At 41.1% G+C, this 21,935-nt stretch overlaps 1 protein-coding gene across 1 annotated transcript in view; it reads left to right on the forward strand.

Annotated features, from left to right (window-relative positions):
* The first annotated feature begins 1,505 nt into the window (after positions 1 to 1,505).
* The window catches only part of myo6b (myosin VIb), a 46,416-nt gene continuing 25,986 nt past the window's right edge, over positions 1,506 to 21,935 (forward strand). The window contains exons 1-16 of the mRNA XM_010771251.1: positions 1,506 to 1,706; positions 5,706 to 5,859; positions 11,528 to 11,597; positions 11,686 to 11,759; positions 12,112 to 12,241; positions 12,325 to 12,430; positions 12,757 to 12,812; positions 12,912 to 13,009; positions 13,117 to 13,281; positions 13,883 to 13,963; positions 16,346 to 16,526; positions 17,336 to 17,480; positions 18,693 to 18,850; positions 19,186 to 19,277; positions 19,724 to 19,796; positions 21,060 to 21,187. Coding sequence (XP_010769553.1) covers positions 5,740 to 5,859; positions 11,528 to 11,597; positions 11,686 to 11,759; positions 12,112 to 12,241; positions 12,325 to 12,430; positions 12,757 to 12,812; positions 12,912 to 13,009; positions 13,117 to 13,281; positions 13,883 to 13,963; positions 16,346 to 16,526; positions 17,336 to 17,480; positions 18,693 to 18,850; positions 19,186 to 19,277; positions 19,724 to 19,796; positions 21,060 to 21,187 — 1,677 coding nt within the window. The 5' untranslated portion in view covers positions 1,506 to 1,706; positions 5,706 to 5,739. The remainder of the gene's footprint in view (positions 1,707 to 5,705; positions 5,860 to 11,527; positions 11,598 to 11,685; positions 11,760 to 12,111; positions 12,242 to 12,324; positions 12,431 to 12,756; positions 12,813 to 12,911; positions 13,010 to 13,116; positions 13,282 to 13,882; positions 13,964 to 16,345; positions 16,527 to 17,335; positions 17,481 to 18,692; positions 18,851 to 19,185; positions 19,278 to 19,723; positions 19,797 to 21,059; positions 21,188 to 21,935) is intronic.

Consider the following 21,935-nt stretch of genomic DNA (forward strand, 5'->3'; position numbering starts at 1 on the left):
CCACAGGAGTTGAATCCATTATGTACATTATTTTGGACTGCACGTTCTGTGTAATTCTGTATCTAAGAGTCAACACAAGTTAAGCATTTGGGATTTCATATTAATAAGATTCTTTGATTGTATCATTTCCCCAGAGAGGCTGGTTCCCTGTGATGACAACAACTCTCTAGTGCATCCTCTCTCTTCTCTTTACTCTCTGCTGCAAGCAAGTTAATTGGTTTGGGATTCGGCTTCAGATACAGATCTGCCTGTCCCCTTAGCTGCCACCTGAGGGAGCCATTGTCCATGCATGCACTGTAGTGGAATTGAACTGGCATATATCTTAAAGTGGACCTATCATGCTATATTTGAATAATATATTGTAGGGCCATACCTATATAAAACATGTCTGCGAAGTCTTTAGAGATTTGGGTATGGAGGAAAAGAGAGAGGGTTGTGTTTTCTGACACTTGGTAAGTTCCCTGACACACCGGGACACATATTCATGTATAAAAGATGTACAAAAGTGCATTTTGTATGATAGGTCCACTTTGAATGTACAATGATTAACTGTATTTGCAGCAAATCAAAATTACAGTGAATAAAATAACAAAAATATGTATTCAACTTTAACTCCCTGTGTTTGCATGCTTTCAGTTCTTTTGACCATAATGAAATGTTTGTCATAATTGTACATTAGTTGCTGTTTGGAGGAGTGTGTCCCCCACCCCCGCGATGAATTGTCACAGCATGACATGGTTAGAGGAGATAGTCTTTCTCGTGCATTATTTAGGATGTCATGCAAATACTAACTTGAACTTTTAACTTGCGAACAAAAAAAAGTCATGTTAATGTTTACATGCTGTCATCTAATGTCAGTAATAAGATATGGTCTAAAGCAAGAGTATCAGGTATCCTAATTAGATTTACAAACCCAGTGGTGGCTTTCAAAGGGGGATTGGATGTCTCCTTAAAAGATCCCCCCAAAAGTTTTGGATTACCTGCCTCTCAAATATTCATGACTCTCAAGGCAACACTTGCTGTCTTTTCATCGCAGCCAGTGAAATGGTTGTGATCAAATCCTCCTCTAACTGCAGTTTTATGAACAATCCTGGGATTATCCAATTAAATAGTATAATCATTTTTTTTAAAGTCCTCACATTGACATACTGTTAAGAAAACCTATATTATGCGTATGGCCAAATATTGCCTACACAGTTCCCAGAGACTTTGTTTATAAGTTATTATATATTTAATTTTGAGTTCATTTCATTTAATTTTGAATCAACAACTGATTCACGTGCTTATTTGTAAAGTAGTTTACCATGTTACAATACTTTATGTTTCGTTAATGTGCGTGGTTGTAATGATATTGGTGATATCAAATTATAATTTGCCCAAGTACACTTTCCAATACTTATCGTTATCGTTCCTCTGTTGCACCATGACTGGGTTCATTTAGTCTGACTTTAAATACAAGCAGTAAAATTAACACCCGACACTGAATCTTCCGAGCAGCACTTAAACGCACCTTCAGTGGTGTACAGATTGAGTGACGTCACCAGCGCTCACCGGAGCACCGAGCTCAGCCCGTCATCCCGACAGCCCGCTGCTCCTGTCTGCCCCGGGAAGAGAGACGGACGAAGCTGGGATACTGCTACAACTACACACCCGTATGAGGGACCTTAAACTCCTGTCACCCTTATCGTAAATTTGAACCCCTGAACGTAAGTGTTTTTCTAACTTTTACACTTTTTTCGGCGAATAGTCAGTGTCAAATACAGCCTGAGGTAGCCTACTTTGTATTATATTGACAGGTACGTTGATGGAGTGGTTGGTAAACTCTATTATTTCGCGTACAGTGTATGCTAACTAACTTTTTAAGTTACTTTAATTATAAACAAGCCTGGCCTACATAGTGTTAGTGCCACAAACTCCTACAGTATGAGTCACAATGGTTAATTAATAAGGGACTCAATAACGTTAGTCTTTTGAAGGCCTGCAGAACATGGTTAACTTCATTAAATGATGTCCTGAAGTTATCTCTTCTGTGTGCTTTATTCTACAATTTCAGCCATTTTGACACCCCTCAGTCAATGGTTTCTAAATATGCACCTTTGAAAGTGTGAGCTGTCTTGTTTCACAGTTGACCTGGTGTCTATATCAAAAGCATTTTCCATGTCCTTTTTTCCTGGTAGAGAACAGGAAACAAGAGGCAGGAAACAAGAGGCGTGTTTATGTGCTGCTTTTGCTCTGAACCAGTGTTCATTCATTTGTGTATACACATATATTTCCTTCTCCCTGTACTCCTATGGTCTCATGCCACAACCTTCTGATTTGCATTGTCTCTCAGCTGATTACAGTTTTGTTTGTTAGGGGCGGATCTCACCTCGCTGTCTGGATTAGGGTCAGATACTAAGAGGATTTAGCCCTGCAGAGTCAAAGTTACTCATGAGTAGTTTTATTGGAGCGACTCAACAAAGTAGACATTAGGCTGTCCATCTCCCTAAGTGATATAACAGATTGTTTGAAGGTTTGCTTTGCAAGTAGCACGATAATCCCAAAGCTCTTGGTACATTGAGCAGTGCTGTGAATTACAAAGACAGATGTGTGGTTTATGTGACTGACTTTGCAGCAGACCAACGTCGACTGCTGTTGCTTTATCACAAATATTGTAAGCATGAATGTTGTCTTTATTGTACAGTATCTGGAATATACTTTTAATACCAAGATTGGGAAATCATTTAGGCTTTTAGTGGTCAGGTTATTTTGAAATAAGAACATTTCCTGTATGGACATACTGTAATTAAACTTCCACTGATGTAGGGAACTGTGGGAAAGCTTTGTGGTTATCAGTAATCTAACAGACAAGATCTTGGAGATTCCCCGTAGTCTTCTTCTCACACTTGAAGGTTGAAGATAACAGACATAGAAAGTTATATCCTCCCCACTTTTGTTGCATTTTTTATACTCACGTATGTTTGAATCTGGTTTTTAAAACCAATTGATCAACACTGCAAATGTGTATACGGCATCCATATACTGTATAAGAAGAAGAAGACAGACTTTTATTAATCCCTCGTGGGGAAATAGTTTCTCTGCATTTGACCCATCCTAGTGTTAGGAGCAGTGTGCTGCCATTTTGAACGGCGCCCGGGGAGCAGTGTAGGGAACGGTGCCTTGCTCAGGGACACCTCGGTAGCACTTGGTCTTTCCGGGACTTGAACTGGTGACCTTATATATATACGAAGTCTACGTTTGTGAGAGTTGGAGACGGGGCCTTTTCACTTCATGCAGCCATCTCTAGTCAATGTGTGGAATCTGATCTGTGTATTAAGTGACCAAAACTAAAATTGGCTTTGCTTTCTACAACCACAGTTCGAAAAAGCTTCTAGCATCAATACGTTCAACAGTGGGTCAGTCCTTTCGATTTGTTAAATAATCTTCTTACACAACTGTTGTCCCACCCTTGGCAAAGACATATATTATAAACAAAGATTGTTGCTATAATTAAACATGGCCCATAAAACATTGCATTTAGATAACAGCCAAATACTGTAACTGTCAAAGTCCTGCTGTAGTAAAATAAGAGGTTCAATATTATATATATATTCTTATATTATGTTTTTTGGTAGAGGCATCACCAAGTTTTTGTTAAACATTTGTAGCATACCTTTATTCTTCTCTCCTGACATATCAAATGAAATGTTATTGAACGTGGTGTCTCTGGGACAACATCTGTCCAACAACTGTATTTTATAACATCATCTTTATTGGAGTATTGTGTTACAAAGGCCTTAAAGAGAGTGAGTGACTGGAAGTTACTGTAGCATATTGAAAAAACAAACAGATGTACTGTAGGTGTATAGACGTGACATGACGTGTGCTTGATAATAAAGCAGTAAAAGAGTGCTATGACCCTATTACGGTAATCACTAACATGCAATGAACTCTCTTTTGTTCAGCAAGAAATCAATGGTTAACTAATCTTGAAAAGACGTTATGATGCAAAGTAAACTAATCAGATATTCAAAAAGTTGCCCCGTTTCTTCTCAACTGATATGTTGAGGTCATATCACAAACATTCCCACAAATAATATCGAACAGAAAATGTTGAATAATGCGAGATGTTTGAGGTCCAGCCTCGTCTAGGTCCTAAAGAAAGACATACAAGCGATTGAGAGGTCACTACAGGTTAGCATCTCCAGTGTCCTCCTAGATTGGATCTAAAAGTATGAGTTGATACCTGTTGAATATTGAGTCTTGTTAAAGGTTGCATCGGCACCTGCCAGCACCAATCCTCACTGACATTCGAGCACAATCCCAAAAACTAATGGAGGACTCTGTGGTTGTGGGTTTAACTGTACATAACTGGTAACGACAAGAAGCTACAGCTATCACATTAAAGACACTCTGATATAGTCAGAACAAGGTTTGGACAGAAATGATCAACTTGGTAGCACCCTGCATCTGCCAGACTCCTGCTACAGTACATAACAGAATAAAGTTGTACCATGTTAATAGCTGAGTGTAAAGAGCTGTGTGTTTGGCTATGGTAACATGGCTTAAAAGAGTCAGCTTGTTCTTGTCTTCATTTGACTTCCAAATGACTGCCACACTACTTATTCAAAATACCTACACAACTTTCGGTCTTAAAACTGGCAAATTAGCATATGCTGCTTTACACTCAGTATGAAAAAAGCACTATAAAAAAATATATTAAATGTCATAGTTTGGTACCACTGCCTGGGGATTACCTTTATATCTTAGACACCGCACAGTGCTAACAGCGACAGACGTGAGATGATCCAAACAGGATTGTTTGGCTGTGCCCTCGATAACAGGTCAGCTGTTGTCCTCCCTTCAGTCGAGTGCCAGTGGAAAATCCTCTCTTACAAGATCCCTTCTGTAGGAGGAATAACAGCTCAATGGAAAGTGAAGTAGACAGGGTCAGGTCCCAATCATATCAATTCACTTAAGGTTATTTCTTTCATACTGTACCTGACCTAACTACTGTCTTATTCATCTCCATGTTAAGTTAATGTATACAGACACACATATTATTGGGCAAACATTATTTACTTACTTTTGCTGTACTAAAAGGACTGTGGGGTATGTACGGTTATGAAGAGATGTAGGAAAACATTGCCATGCTAATCAGGATCAGGTGGGGGGGGGGAAATCACCAGAGGCCACATGGTATGATATTCTTAACACCCAACAATGTTGTTGCCATTTTAAACATTTTTGCAATATGCGGAGTACTGCATTACTGCAATTTCTGTTTAATACAATGTTTGTTTTGAACTTCCAACGTCCTTCCATTCCTGCTGATTTTACCCATGAAAAACAAACAAAAAAGCACAATCTCTCAGACTGAAAAAGGCGACTGTTGGCAAAAAAACACATTTGCAATATCAATAGTTTTTAAATAACATATTACAAAAAACAAAACAGTGACACAAAGAAATGACCCCCACAAGGTAATGATGTTTTCTTACTCGATAAATGACTGCAGCACTGCTGACATCAACTTTTGTTTGTCAGCTGTAAAGAAAAGCTGATATCCATATTGTGCTATACAAGCCTAGGGTAGCATGCTAATGGACCACCTTGGAATAATGCAAAACTGTGAACTGCACTTTGCATTTCTATTTTTGAGACACATTTGCTTTCTTTTACTCATATGGTTTCTCTTCCACCCTCCATCTCTCGCCCTCTCCCAGTTGCTGTCAGGTTGTGCTGGACTGGAGGTAAGCCATGGAGGACGAGGGGAAGCCAGTGTGGGCCCCCCACCCCGCCGACGGGTTCCAGCTGGGGATGATCGTCGACATAGGAGCCGACACGCTCAGCATAGAACCGCTGAACCAGAGGGGCAAGGTGGGTCCTCACACACAAACACACAGGCACATCCTGGGCTTTGCATCTACAGGCAAAGCAAGGCCAACTGGGAAAATGGGTGAGGGGGCGATTCTTGTTCTCCTTTCACGCGTGTCCATTGGTAAGAGAGTTGCTTATTCATTGAGTGGTTCACATACATTAGAGGTAGTTTGCAGGAGAGTGAACCAATCATCTTAATCATCATCTTAAAACAAAATGAAGCCTAGGTTGTTTCTTTAATATCATCGCAGTATGTCTGAAGTGCGATCTCAGGTAGAGAGGCGTTAGCAAAACAATGTCTAATATGTGAGAAACACGAGAGACCGCATGTACAGAGGCATGAATAATTGAAGAGTGCAGCCGCAGGTGTGCTGATAGTGTTGCCTAGAGGGAGAGCTGCTCATTAGGAGGTAGAGGCCACCTGTTGCACCTGAGCCGTCACGTGTCCCCAGCAGGCAGGCCGGCCATGTTTACAACAGACCTGAGCTCCAGCCTCTGCATTTGTTCCCTTTGAAGTGTACTCACCAGAGCAAATGTAAAGAGCTTTCTCACATCGGACCTTTTAGCTTGTTGGAGTATGCCAGAGAGCCAGCATGCACACTACCACAGCACTACCTGGGACTGGAAAAGCTTCATATACAACAGTCATAACATTAAGAGTGCCAATGTCCACTAGAAGAGCAGTTTATTAATTACTTTTATACATCTCTCTGGATGTGTTATTCAGAGGAGTTGTATGCTTCTCTGGTAAAAACTCATAAGTATGAATTCCCTGCACTTCAGAAATGTCTAACTTTGGAAAAGTAACTCAAAATGTAGACAGAAAAGACGTGTTTGCACTGCATCACAGCCTTACATTTGGGAGTTATGTCAAGGTTTTAAAAATTGATGGCGTACTTCATTTGAACATAAAGATGTCACTCGTTACAAGAGACCCCCTGAATCAAGAAGTGAGCACGTCTCTTTCTCAACTGACATATAACTGCATAACGTTAAGATCAAAGCATGAATATATAAAGTTGTACACTGAGCTGGAGAGAACGTGAGTGGGTTTGAATGCCATGTGAAATTCATGTGAGCTTGGAATCATCAGGATGAGTGTAACACTAGGCATAAACTCGGTCCCGTTCAGTGAGGGAATGAAAGGCCCATTGAACCTCTTCTTTTCTTTTTACTGCATGTGGAGCTCATTAGTGCCTCTTCTTCTTTGTCAATTTGACTGGTTAGTCATTTATCACATGGTTATTGTTTTGGATGGGTATGTCAAGATTGAGCCAAACTACTGAAGCACGCACACGGAGCAGATTCTGTTTATGCCTACAGCCTGTTTGCGGTAGTAAACAATGCATCGCTGCACCAACTGGAGCGCAAACAAGCTGTAGTATTGATATAGGGAGTGTAATACACATGTAAAGAGTACAAAAGAGTGTGTTTTAGTGATATATACTGTCAGGAATAAGCACTTTGTCCAATTAGCTTGTTGTATGTTCACTACGAGACCTGTTCTAATGTTGAGGGTGGTTGTTTTTCAATTGGTTCCTACAAGATCAACGCACGTGAACGCACGCACGCACACACACACATACCATGTATTCATCACTTCAGGGGGCATTACATTGACTTTCATGCATTTCCTGGAGACTTATCCTAACATTAACCATAACCAACACATGCCTAACCCTTAACCTTACCAAGTCTTCACCCTAAAATTCATGATTCCCTTTATGGGGACCTCCATTATGTCCCCATAAGGGAGGCGAGTCCCCACACGTGACTGTGTAAACAGATTTAGGTCCCCACAAGTATAGTAATCCTAGGCCACACACACACACACACACACACACACTCACACTCACACTCACACTCACACACACACACACAGGGGAGTGAGAGACTGTGGCCAAGATAGTGTAAGGGAGAAAGAGAGACACACACACACACACACACACACACACACACACACACACACACACACACACACACACATTAGGCATCAGACAATATAAATTCACACGGTACACATAAACAAAAATAACACTGCAAGATTTTAAAAGATGAAGATGTATTGATCAGTTGGAAATAAACATGAAGCCGTTTATGGCTTTATTTATAAGTTGACGGGCAGTCGACGCCCCTGCAAATGTGTTGCCTGATGATAATGGGGAGGAGGAGATGGAGAAAGACAGACATTTGAAGTTGCTTGTGCAGAACAGTTATATTTAATGTTATTTCTGCTTCTTTCACACTGAAAGCAACAGAAAATGTATTAAAAAGCCTCATAAACACTTAATATTGAATTTAATGATCCACTCATGTCAGTGTGAATTGGTGTCAATGTTTGTCTCAATTGAATTTAAACGTGTGTTTTTTGTTTGATAGGTGGAGAACTGGTGTCCTCGCCTTCCCTGGAGGACAAAGACCCTGAATGAAGAAATAGACAGGAGGGGACAGGTGAGACGTTTTTACAAATAACAAAACTGAAACACACAGCGCCATCACTACACCTGAATGTATGTGGTGAACATCGGATACCTTTCACGATTCGTATGTGTGTTTGTGACGTACATATTTAAGTTCAACAAACCCGGACACCAAAAGGAAAAAACATTTAATGAGATTTCAGTAAAAAAAAAAGCAGTATATTTTTGTTTAAAATTCACCAAAACGGCAGCAAAGTGAGAGATATTGACGATTCCGGTCCAAGTGGCATGGATGTTTTCATTTTACAGAGGCTTGTATAGGAAGTTTTTCCTTGTACGATGTGAGGGTCTAAGGTCAGAGGGTGTCGTTTTTCTCATACTGATATTCTGCACAAACTGTGCTGTTGTATTTACTGTATAGTGTCCTTTACTGTAAGGTCATTATTATATGTACAGCACTTTGGCTCGACCAAAAATCGTTTTAAAAATGTGCTATATAAATAAAACTTGATTTGATTTATGTGTGTGACATACATGTTTAAAGTGGACCTATCATGCTATATTTGAATAATATAGTGTAGGACCATACCTATATAAGGCATATTTATACTTTTTATTTTTCAAAATACCAAACAGATCATGCATTTTAGCCATTCCTCCTTTCGCTCAATGTAACACTGTCTTTGCATCATGGGCTGATTCTGTGAGAACAGCACCATCTACAGGCCTGGCATATGTACTACAGTGTCTCCAGCGCTTTCCAACGGCAATGTCCGTGGCTGTCTCCTCCTGATTGGTGGAGCTGGCCCAATAGCCGTAGCGCCACTTCTGTGACGTCATAGAAGTGTTCAGATCTGGATCAGTCTGGATCAGATCCGTTGCAGCCCCTTTTTAAGAGATTTGGGTATGGAGGGAAATAGAGAGGGTTGTGTTTTCTGACACTTGGTGAGTTCCCTGGAACACCGGGGGGGACACATGTTCATGTAGAAAAGACGTACAAAAGTGCATTTTGCATGATAGGTCCCCTTTAAGTCCCATCATCCTGACAACAAACGAATAATAATACATTTTTATAGCGCCTTTCAAGGGACCCTAACCCGCTTTACATGCTGTGAACAAACAAACAAACAAGTAGGGAAAATAATCAAGTACAAATGAATTAATGGGATATTTAGTTTTTAAAAAGCAGTATATTTTTGCGTACCAAAATGGCAGCAAACTGAAGGATATTCTCAGCAAATGAGCATGCACGCTGTCAACATGCTTAGATAGCATAAAGGAGATCTGCAAAGCCAGAGTGACGGGACCTTGGGACAAATCTGGAATAATGATCTTCAATCCCTGCCAATGCAGCGGCTCAGTCAAATCCCACTTAGAGCGGCGCTCGATCAAAACACTGAATCAATATGAAGCATTAAGTAGTCTTCATCCCCTCTCTGGCTGCATGCAGCTCTGTGGTGGGGGGATGCCATTTGACAGGCTTTGGAGATTTTAATTCAGGCTGTGATTTTAATACTTGGGGTCTGCAGAAGTGATTTCCTGTCGTGGTGAAGGATGCTAATGCCCCCGCAGCAGCAGCCTTGTTTCAGCCACCTTAGCAGCTGCTAATGGCGCTGTGGTTTCTCACTCGGTCTCTTCTCCTGTTAGCGAGTCCTTGGGATGTCCATTTCTCATATTTCATCTCGTCATGCTACGTGTGGAGTTCAGTAATGAGACTGTAAAGTGGAAGTCAACAGATTCTGTGACCGTGGCTGACGGTAGACTCATTTCCATATTCTGTATTACGTCACTGAGATGCTTTCCGTATTGATTTGTGTTTCCTGAGTGAAGAGTATACTGTGTTATCTCCTTATTTATCTTTCCTTCCTTTCCTTGTTTCCCCTCCCTTCACTGTTTTCATATCCAAATGACTTCTCCTTTCCTTGCATCCTTTTCTCACCTTTTCTCCTCTCCTTCATTTGTTTCTTCACCTTATTTATATTTCCTCTTAATTTCCCTCTCTCCTTCCTTTCCTTGTTTCCTCTCCTCTCATTGTTTTCATATCCAAATGACTTCTCCTTTCCTTGTTTCCTCTCCTCTCATTGTTTCTATATCCAAATGACTTCTCCTTTCCTTGTTTCCTTTTCTCTTCTCCTCTTCTTGTTTCCTCTACTTGTTTAATCCCCTTTTCCTGTTTCCTCTTGATGTGTCCTTCAGTATTTATTGTTCTGTTACCATAACTTCTCTAGTTTCTCCTCTCCTTATTTATTTCCCCCTCCTTGTCACCTCTTCAATGTACCTCTCTCCTTCCTTTCCTTGTTTCCTCTCCTCTCATTGTGTCCATATCCAGATTATCCTTTTCTCCTCTCCTCGATTTGTTTCCTTTCCTTATTTCCTNACGCACGCGAACGCACGCACGCACACACACACATACCATGTATTCATCACTTCAGGGGACATTACATTGACTTTCATGCATTTCCTGGAGACTTATCCTAACCATAACCATAACCAACCCATGCCTTATCCTAACCCTTACCCTTACCCTAAACCTAACCAAGTCTTCACCATAAAATTAATGATTCCCTTTATGGGGACCTCCATTTTGTCCCCATAAGGGAGGCGAGTCCCCACACGTGACTGTGTAAACAGATTTAGGTCCCCACAGTAATGTTATATCACACACACACACACACACACACACACACACACACACACACACACACACACACACACACACACACACACACACACACACACACACACACACACACACACACACACACACACACACACACACACACACACACACACACACACACACACACAGGTGCTCAGATCCGGTTGCCCTCCCACCAAATTATTAATCGTCCTGCCATGTCTCCCCCTTGTTTCTCTCACAGCCGGCTTGTTCCATCGAGTTTATTTCCATTAACTCAGACTCTTAAACAATAGAGGGAGAATATCAGTAACTCATTTTGCCTGGGAACATGTCGCACCAAACATCATTAGTGTGATCTTTAACTGTGATGAATGATTCATGTTTATGCAGTCTTGCTTAGCTTTTTTTTTTTATTCAGCCCGAACATGTCTCCCCCCTTTCTCGGTGCTAATAAACATTTGTTTTGTGTCACAAGCTTGTCGGAGGATAATGAATAATCTTGTACGTAAAGTTGGCAGGGATAAAGAGAGACAGTGCCACATGTAGCATGTCTATCTATCCTGAAAGTGACAACATGTCAAATGAAAACTGTTTGTTTGTGTTGCAGACATTTCTTGCTCCGATGAGCCAAGTCTTCCCAGCTGAGGAAGATGTCAACAAACATGTAGAGGACAACTGTAAGTCAACACACAGTTCCCTTTTATTGTTAAATATCTATTTTCACAGAAGACATTTTCATTATCTTTGTTCATTCCTTGTTTTTAGGTACCCTTATGTACTTGAATGAAGCAACCCTTCTCAACAACGTCAGAGTGCGGTACAATAAAGACCTCATCTACGTACGTATTCCTCTTTTTCTATGCTAGTCTGCATTAGCACACGTTGACATACTTTATTGATGTGCTCCTGCAATGGCCTCAGTGCTATCCAGTTGCATCATAAGGAGATACAGTAACAGGCTGGAGCTCAGCAGGAGAGAGGATCCCTGTCCTTGGGTCCCTGGGGGGAAAGTACCAGGTGGTAAAGAGGCAATGGAAGCTAGAGAAGGGTCACAAAGTCAGACTGGCAAACAACCCGGATCACTCACTTAGGAAATGAGGGACAGCTGGTGGATGGGGAAAAGGTGTGTCATTTATATTCTGTTGGCTGTTCATTAGCTTTCTCCTAATCATACCTGCGTGTCTCTTACAGACGTATGTGGCTAATATCTTGATAGCTGTGAATCCCTACTACGACATCCCCAAACTGTACGGCCCTGACGCCATTAAGTCCTACAAAGGGAAGTCACTGGGAACTCTGCCACCTCACGTCTTCGCTATAGGTGAGAGCCCACACCTTCTAATCACTGTGAGGTAACATATTCAACAACAAGCCGAAAGTGATGCACGTTGTTTCTTCTTTCAGCCGACAAAGCCTACAGGGATATGAAGGTTCTCAAGATGAGTCAGTCCATCGTAGTGTCCGGGGAATCTGGTGCCGGAAAGACTGAAAACACCAAGTTTGTTCTCAGGTACATGGGAATCATCTCTCATCTTCTTCTCACTTTCACTCAGCTTTACCTCCGTCTTGTGCTTGTGTGATTAGGAGATTCTGTATGAAGTTACAAATCAAAATGTCCCCTCTCTTTCCAAACGAAGATATTTTCCCCACTCTAACTTGATTGTAAACTTCAATTAGGCTGAAAGCAGATGGAAAACCATCAAAGAGGTTGTCACATGTAGCTACTGTGTAAGAGACGGTGTAAACGGTGGATGGATTTCAGAGTGTCTCACCATGTTTATCTACCGGTAATTGTATAGACATCTACATTGTTCTAATTTCATCCCCACCCTGTAGATATCTCACCATAACATATGGAACTGGTCAAGATATTGACGAGAGAATTGTTGAAGGTAATACAATAACAATCTATCAACAATTATTAAGTATCAATACTGTATTGTATGTACTGCATGTGGGCAGTGTGATACTGAGTTTGTTTCAAATTTCAGCAAATCCCCTTCTCGAGGCCTTTGGAAATGCAAAGACAGTCCGAAATAATAACAGCAGTCGCTTTGGGAAGTTTGTGGAAATCCACTTCAATGAGAAGGTACTACATAACGACTGATTGGTCCTAGCTTTCTCTAAGACTTACTGCGTCTAGTTTCTGAATTAGAATTCTGATTTAAAGCTTTAATCCTTCCCTCGTGTTCCCAGAATGTGGTCGTGGGTGGATTTGTCTCCCACTACTTGCTGGAGAAGTCCAGGATTTGCATGCAGAATAACGACGAGAGGAACTACCACATCTTCTACAGGCTGTGTGCCGGGGCGTCGGAGGACATCAAGAAGAAACTGCACCTGGACTCCCCAGACAGCTTCAGGGTCAGTAGGCTCAGACATGTCAATGTTTCTCAGAAACAAAGCTGCTTACATGTAATTCAATTAACTTTTTAAGGAGTAGACATGGCAGTTCTGAGGACCACCACTAGATGTCACAGTAGCTAATTTTCAAGTCAAGAGGTCCTCCCAAGTGAAATTAAACTTGCCTCAGTGACTAAATAATTCTCAATTGAATTGTTCTCTGTGTGAATGCAATTATCAACTCATCAGGTGTGAAGTCAGAGAGCATAAAGGTGTTTACCCCAGCATTTATTTCCTTCCACATGCCCGACAAAACAACGTTTAACGGAACAACAAGCAGCACAAGCTGTTCCTTTAGATGTTTATCATAGTGTCATTTTCTCAGGTCCCTGAGGTGACACCCACATCAACAGAGGCAATTACTTCATGTGATTCACTACTAGTCAGCCGTGGAGCGATATTAGAAGGAGACAACCAAGTGTCTTTAGACGATGAAAATCAATACAAATATCCCCACTAGGTTTGCAACACCGAGTTAAATGCATTTATACGGTGTCAGGATTTCATTTATCAAAGCTTGATTATGTTTGAATGTTTTTAAGCTGATTTGTTTCCGTTGCAGTACCTGAACCGAGGATGCACCAGATACTTTGCCAGTAAGGACGCTGATAAACAAATCATGCAGAACCGCAAGAGTCCTGAGGTAATGTCACTTCTTGTTCTGGTTTAATCACATAACCAAATACATGATTACTTTGGACACTTGTGTTGAATTACCCGACTGTATGTCCAGAAGCAAAGGATGAGGAATGATTTGCAATGCTTGGCTTTTTTGTTCTTTGCTCTTCAATCAATCTTTTTAGAGCAATGTACATTATTATTTTCCCAATAGTGATGAGTAAGCACAGACTGAAAGCAAATTCCAGACACATACTCAAGGAAACCAGCTGCAAATGTGAAATGATATGCAGGAAGTGGTCAATAAGAATATTTCATGCCAAGGAATTAGTTCAGGTCTGCGTGTTTGATGAATTATGTATGACATGAAAAAGAACCAGGGCCCGCAAAGCCTGCAGGAGATGTGTAATTAATATCATGAAACAATTAGAAGAAGAAGAAGTGTGACATGTTGCTCTCTCAGGGACTAATTATACAGGTTCATTTCACTCTTGTTTTCCAAGATAGAATAATATCTTATTTTATTATGCCAATCAAAGTTTGGGGATAATCAGGTGGTAAACAAAAGGAAGTGCTTTCCCTTCTCTATTGATGGATATAGTCATGGGAGAACTTAGCCTAGTAATACACCTTCTGTGTACCTCGGCGGTTAATCATAACATCTATTTCTTGAATTTCTTTCCAGAGGCCGCTGGTGTTACATTAGTTTTGGTTCCATTATAACCTTAACATTTAAAGCTCTATATTTTTAAACATGTTATTTTTGTATTATTTTTTTAAATATGTGCCATAAACATTTTACATTTGTTTGAGACATTATTTTGGACTGCAATTACAATAAATTAAAGTGCTTTTATTAAATATTTCAATTCTGTATAAAATGGGAAAGGGTCTTTTTTAACATGTTTACTATGTGTTTACAATTTATAACAATCACAGTGATTAACAACTGAGAGACTTAAGCACTGTAGGCTGTGTCGTTGTCAGAATATTGTGTGTTATTAATATGTTGCTAATCTAGTCATTGTACATCTGTGTCCTCCCTCGTGTCTGTTATAAAGGACAATAAGGTGATGTTTCCTTCCTCATCAGGCCTCTCTGCTCTCTATCCTCTGCTTTTCCTAAAGTAAACACTGAGACTCTCAGGTTTTACAAGCTGCTGTTAGGAGAGCAAAATGGAAATGAGGGTGCATGCTTCCTCATTGCCTGCATGTGGCTTGGATACAATACAATAGATGCTTACTCAGCTTATTTTCAGTCATACAATATAGGGCTGCACAATTATTGTATATTTCCAAACTGTTAAAGGTCCCATGTCATGGCCATTTCTACTGATCATAATTCCAGTGTTGAGGTCTACTAAGATAGATTTATATTGTGCAATTTTCCAAAATCACATTGGTTTCTCATACAGCATCTCTGTATAGTATGTGTATTCACTCTCTGTCCTAAACGGCTTGTTGGAGCTCCTGCCCCCCCCCTCCCTATTAGCCCAGTGGCCATCTGCGAGACAGCCCGAACACACACGCACACCCGCAGCCTGGCTGGGAGTTTGTGTGTGTGCTCACACACCGCCTCACAGCCTCGCCGCGTCCAGCCATCTCAGGGAGGAGGAATCGGCGGAGCTGCAGCTGAGAAAAGATTGAGTCTGTGTGTGTGTGAGGAAGTCCGCGGATTGGCCCATTTGGACCAATCCACGAACTTAACTTAACTTAACGTAACGGCTCCGCGGACGTAACGTAACGGCTCCACGGATTGGTCCATTTGGGTATGGGCACTTCACTGTACGAAGGAAGAAAATGAGAAATCTCCAACGAGGCGTTCTGGGGCAGCTAGACAGGTCTTTTCTGTGTTAGAGTTTTACTCGCTACAGGGTGTACTTTGAGGGTTTGTGACTTTGCAGACCGTTTACATGCATACCTTCATAACACACAAGGGGACGGGTAATAACCGGAAAACCATGACATGGGACCTTTAACAATTTATGTTTTGTGTTTAAGAATAGCCAACACACAAATGAAACATGAAAAATGAACAATAAAACAACTGTAATGTCTCTCTCTTATCTTACAGTATAACCAGTAATATTTGTGCAGCTCTTGTCAGTTGTTATTCTATAGTTATTCTACGTTTTCAATCTTGAAGCCTTCTGTTCAAGTTACATTTCACTCTGCATGCCTGTTTTTTGTGCCTCTTCTTTTATATCGCTGAGATATTGCTAGTTGTTACATAGGCTCTAATCTATACTTTATACATGTAGTACTTCAAGTTAAGACATGTGGATACAAAGCTACTGTAGCAAAGCAGCCTTAGTTGGTAGTGTTTGCTGTGTGCTGCTGGTGGAGGCTCTTTCAACACATTCATGTAAAGATATTTACTTTGACTGAATCACTGGTGTGTTTTGTAGCATCTGAAGGTGGGTGCTCTGAAGGACCCTCTTCTGGACGACCAGGGGGACTTCCACAGGATGTGTGGGGCCATGAAGAAGATCGGGCTGGACGACACGGAGAAGCTGGACCTGTTCAGGGTGGTGGCTGGCGTCCTGCATCTGGGCAACATCGACTTTGAAGAAACAGGGAGCTCCTCAGGTCAGACACATGCTGGAATTACAAATGGTTACAACATGTTTAGAATCACCGGTGGGATTGTCAATATTTGAGTTAGATCCCTCTTGAACATTTGTGTGTGTCAATGTGCATAGTGTTCATATGTCTGTACTTCGAAAAACAGCCATTTTTTCAGTTTTACTGCTGCCAGAGGGAAGACAAATATACACTTCCTTTATGCCAGAGGATGTTTAGCTAAGAGGCCTCTAGGCAGCTAAAGCATTTATTGAAAAAAATGTATGAACTAAATATTCCGCCCTTCGAATCTCTCCTTTTGAAAAGTTTGTTTCAATAGATCTGAGCACATTGAATTCCACATGGTAGAATCAATAACAAATGTTGAAGAATCGATGTCCTTGGATGTTATCACAGACATATTAATGTATTATGTTCATTAATATTCATTTCAAAAGGGACAGATCGGCAACTATTAATCAATGCCACACACCGCAGTGTTTAAAGAAAGTGGAATGGTGATAAAGAGAGCCTCTGTTACCCAGGTAACCGGGTTCTCATTCTCTCCCTGTTTCTCTGCAATCAAAGTCTCTATGGATTAAAGAAAGCACTCTTTGAAACCTTTCATGAGTTTTCAGAAGTTTCTCCTGACTTCTTATTCTCATTTTCTTCTTGCGCCTTGAACCCAGCTCTTTATCAGGCTGTTGATATTCACAGCTTTAACACTTCCCTCTTCATTCTCCTGTCTGACTACACAATATAATTCTGCTTATTTGAGTTTTTTTAACAATACCATATATTGTACTATAGGCTTGTTTGTATTGTGTGTGTTTCAGGCGGTTGCGTACTGAAGAATCAGTCGGGCCAGACTCTGGAGTACTGTGCCGATCTGCTGGGTCTGGACCAGGATGATCTGCGAGTCAGCCTCACAACCCGAGTCATGCTCACTACAGCAGGGGGCGCCAAAGGAACAGTTATCAAGTAAGAGAGGACGGCTCTCTTCGGTGACTCCTCACAACTTCTTTTGTTGTTGAGAAAACAATCTTCTTGATACTATCCTCTAAAGAATTAAGGTCATCTGTAACATAATGACATTAAATCCGGACACTTAATTAAGCTTTTTCAATTTTCATTGTTTAATTCTAAAGTATTTTTTGATAGGCTTTATTATTCCTTGCAGGCAAGTGCTCTGTGTCTCTGTCCAAACCCCTCACAGCAAACATTAACCCACATGCAGAGGGTTCTGGATATTGTGCTTATATGAAAGAAGATAATAATAATAAGATAGTGTGTTGCAGTATTATTGGCACTGCTCATGTGCACTTTGGTGATGATGTGGTGTTTGAGTGATAGGGCCAGGTTTGATAGATGAATATTTCAGCAGGGCCAGATGCCGGCCTGGCCTGGAAGTGTTTTCTCCACATAAATAATGCAGGCTGTATCTGAGGAGGCAGGCGAGCATGGCTTCAGTACTGTAAAGGCCTGCTGTCTGGGGAGCAGGTGGAGCGAAGGGGGCATGGCTTTGTCATTAAGCCCCAGACAGATCACCCACCCCCCCCCCACCCACCCCTTACAGAGGGGGTGGTGGGTGTGATGGGATGATAAGTCTCAAACTAGTGTGCAAAGGAAACATTGCATTGGATAAAGACGTTTACAAAAGGATCTTAGTATGTTTAACTCGTGGCAAGGTGAAATGGAGAAACGCTGGTCTATTCTCTGGCTGGAAATGATACCCGAGTGTGTGGAATATGAAGTGTTTAACATCCTATCATAGCAGAAGTGAGAACTTTCCATTTGAAATTCAGTTTCCTCCCACCTGGGACAAGTGAGTTGAACTCTGGGTCGCTGTGGATCTGCACTTTGCTCACACGGTCACCCCTTTAAATAATGTAAAAATAAATGGTGTTAAAGCGCCATTAGAGAGCCTAGTAGAGTTCAGGGTTCATATTTTAGTTTTAATACCACATCTTTGGCTCGGAAACCCTCTCTTTAAAAATGAATGCCTAGTTTCACTATAGAGATCAAACGGGAACAATGCGGCAGAAAAGTGTCACATCAACACTGCTCAACTTTCGCTGCCGCATGAACATTGGGTTTATTAGGAGAAAAAATAAAAAGGGAGGTTTATTAAAAGGACCAACATGTCCCAGTTTCGGACTGTGTCTCAATGTCCCACTTTGTGTGTCCCTCCAGAGTGCCTCTAAAGGTGGAACAAGCAAATAATGCCCGCGATGCCCTCGCAAAGGCAGTGTACAGCCGCCTCTTTGATCATGTGGTGAAACGAGTGAACGAGTGTTTCCCCTTCAAGACTTCCTCCAACTTCATCGGGGTGTTGGACATCGCTGGGTTTGGTAATAGAATGCAGTTACTGTTAGATAACATGTGGAAATGAAATGTAACTAAATACAATTTGCCCACAATAACTGATAACACAGTGTGAACATATGTTTCAGATTGACTGCTTTTTCTCATTAGTTCGTTTAAAATGCACTCCATTAAAGAAAGCCATGTCTGTGCTTCTTAATATAAGCACCCTAATGCAAACACACACACTTCATTACCAGGGCTTTGCTGGAGAATTAATTTCCCCCCGACTGCATAATAAACACATGCTTTGCAAAAATTGGAAAATTAATTGAGATGTATGATTTTTCAGTTTTTTTTTTTTTTCTCCCCCTTCTTTCAGAGTATTTTGAACACAACAGCTTTGAGCAGTTCTGTATCAATTACTGCAATGAGAAACTGCAGCAGTTCTTCAATGAGCGTATTCTCAAAGAGGTGAGTGAGCAGCGAGTGGATTTAGGTGATTTGGTGTGCTTTACTTCTTCATCCTGGGAAACCTGCCATGTCGTGTCACTAACAAACCAAACTCCCCGAGCCAGGACGGAGTGGTTGGCACTCTAAGCTTCTGGATTCTCTATTTTCTCACCCCCCCCACCCCCTCTCCGTATCTCCTGCACTCTCTCATTAGAATGCTAATTTCTCAAGGGACATGATGGGGAGTGTTTCTCTCCTGTGATCTCTTAACGCTGTTCTCTTCCAAGGTCTCCAATTAATCTGTCTCTCTGTCTCATTATCTCAATTGTGTATTGTCAGTTCAATGTATTTTGTTTGCTTCTTTGAGGTTTCAGATGTTCTGAAGCCACTCAAAAAAAGTCATTTATTATCAGGACATTTTTCAGAATGTGTTTTTTAGTTCTTGACAATTGGCCTTGTGTGTGCAGGAGCAAGAGCTGTATCAAAGGGAAGGCCTGGGAGTGAACGAGGTGCATTATGTTGACAACCAGGACTGCATAGGTACGTTTCGTGAGGTTTTCCTCTGAGCACACTGTTGATCCTCAAAGACTGCCGCTATAACAAGTTTACCATCTACCTGTCTCACTGTTGAAGGTAAAAAAAAAGATCTCTGCATTGCTTGGTACGTAAAAAAAAAAGGAACGATAAGCTGAGGGTAGAGTTGAGTTAGTTTCAAATAACCACAATCAAAAATACCTGTGTAGGAGTATGTGTTTTGATATCGACATGTCTCTGCACCCTGGGTGAAGTGATAAAAAGGACCATAGAGTGTCTCTCGGGGACATCATTAAGATGAAGTGTCGTCTTTGAGGGCTTGTGCTGCAAAACATAAAAAGTGGCTTTCTGTTGAGCCCACACACATCACAAGTGTACCGAGGTTGCTTCAAGTGCAGCTCCCCCACACGGCGTTCATTTGGGCCGTTCCTTGTGCTCTTAGCTACACGTCAGAGCAGGGAGAAATACACCTGTCGGGGCGACGAAAATACCGACTTCTCATTATAAAGAAGAAGGCAAATCCATATGTCTGAAAGGAGTAATGAGTATTTGGGGGTGTCATGGACTCTTTTGTGCAACTCCCCCCACCCCCATCCGACTCCGTTTTGTTGTGTCTGTCCTCATGTGTATCCTGAAATGAATGGGACGAAGTAGTGAGTGTATCAAGGTGAAGCCGTTTGATTTGTATTTCAAAGGCTGTGATTATTCAGGTGCGAGGTTAACTGACAGCCGTGAATAACATTCATGACTTGCAAATGACCGTTTGGGCTGGCCATTAATTCACTCATCAATCTTCAGGATTTATGCACAGGTGCTTGTTCATGTAAATTTCTATCGGAGGTCCTTCGCTATCAGATTGTATTCCAAACAGCATGGAGCATGAATAATTCAGATATAAGGATAAATGAGCATCCTGATAAACATGTTTTTGTACTTTGAATATTCATGTCCAGAAACAGTAAACAGTGGAGATTTCCGATAAATGTCATTCATAAACTAAAGGTTGAGTGCTTTTATATCGTGTGACCACTGTTTTCTACCGTAACCTCTTCTTATATAATAGAATAGAAAGGATTTATTTCTTTTATTGTTGTCCCTAAAAAGTTCAGAAAATATTAGATTGTTGAAAAATATTGCTAGGTTTGGTTAGCTGGCATTTTAGGCATCAAGGTTGAACTTTTTGCATTTGTGTTTTTCCATTTATCGTGAGGATAGATTCAATATTAATCATTCAAATGTTATAGATACACATATAATTGTTTGTTTCAGACCTAGTGGAGGCAAAGCTGGTGGGGATCCTGGACATTTTGGATGAAGAGAACCGCCTCCCCCAGGCCAGCGACCAACACTTTGCTCTGGCTGTCCACAGCAAGCACAAAGAGCACTTCAGACTGACGGCGAGTTCTCGTAGCTGCTCTCTTCCCCTCTCCCATTCCCCCCTCCCTCTTTCCTTTTCCATTATGTTTTCTTATTCTCCCTCTCCTTCTGTTCTTGCTTTTTTCTCCATTATGGTGCTATTATTCTTTTCCTTTGTGCACCCAGATCTTTTGTGAGACGTGGCAGCGATGTAACAGCACATTGGTTTTGTCATTCTGATCACTTATACTCTGGCTCTTTGAAACCGCAGTTCTGAATATGACGCACAGTCCCAGTCCCTCCCTCCGTCTCTGTCATTGTCACTATTGTTCGCCGCCGCCCGTATCTCTGCGAGCATGAAATCCTTTTTAGAAATGTAGCCTTGACACCAATTCAAGCTTAAGATTAGAGTGTGTTGGCTGCAGCCACAGTCTGCTGCAGGGAGAGTTCTAACTCAAGACATGGTGATACATTTAATAGGGTGAAAGACATTCATCTTAATCTATAGCGCTCAATTAGGCTGTGAGCTAACATTTTTGTTATGCGGTCTTCACAATTTATAATATTTCATTATGGTTCCCCTCACTGATGAAGTCAATGGACCTTAAAAAGGCTTAGTGCTACATTTCTTTTATCCAGAAGTGTTTTTTAGTAATGGACTTTTGGGGTCCTTTATAAAACTTGTGGTACTTTACTTTTTGGGGTGTGCGGTTATTACTGTATTTTGTTGAAACTAAACATGTTAAATAGCTACAAATAACCCTGGAAAAGTTTGTTAGAATCTATATT

Source organism: Notothenia coriiceps, unplaced genomic scaffold, assembly GCF_000735185.1.
Source record: "Notothenia coriiceps isolate Sejong01 unplaced genomic scaffold, NC01 NC01_scaffold00009695, whole genome shotgun sequence".
Taxonomy (NCBI): domain Eukaryota; kingdom Metazoa; phylum Chordata; class Actinopteri; order Perciformes; family Nototheniidae; genus Notothenia; species Notothenia coriiceps.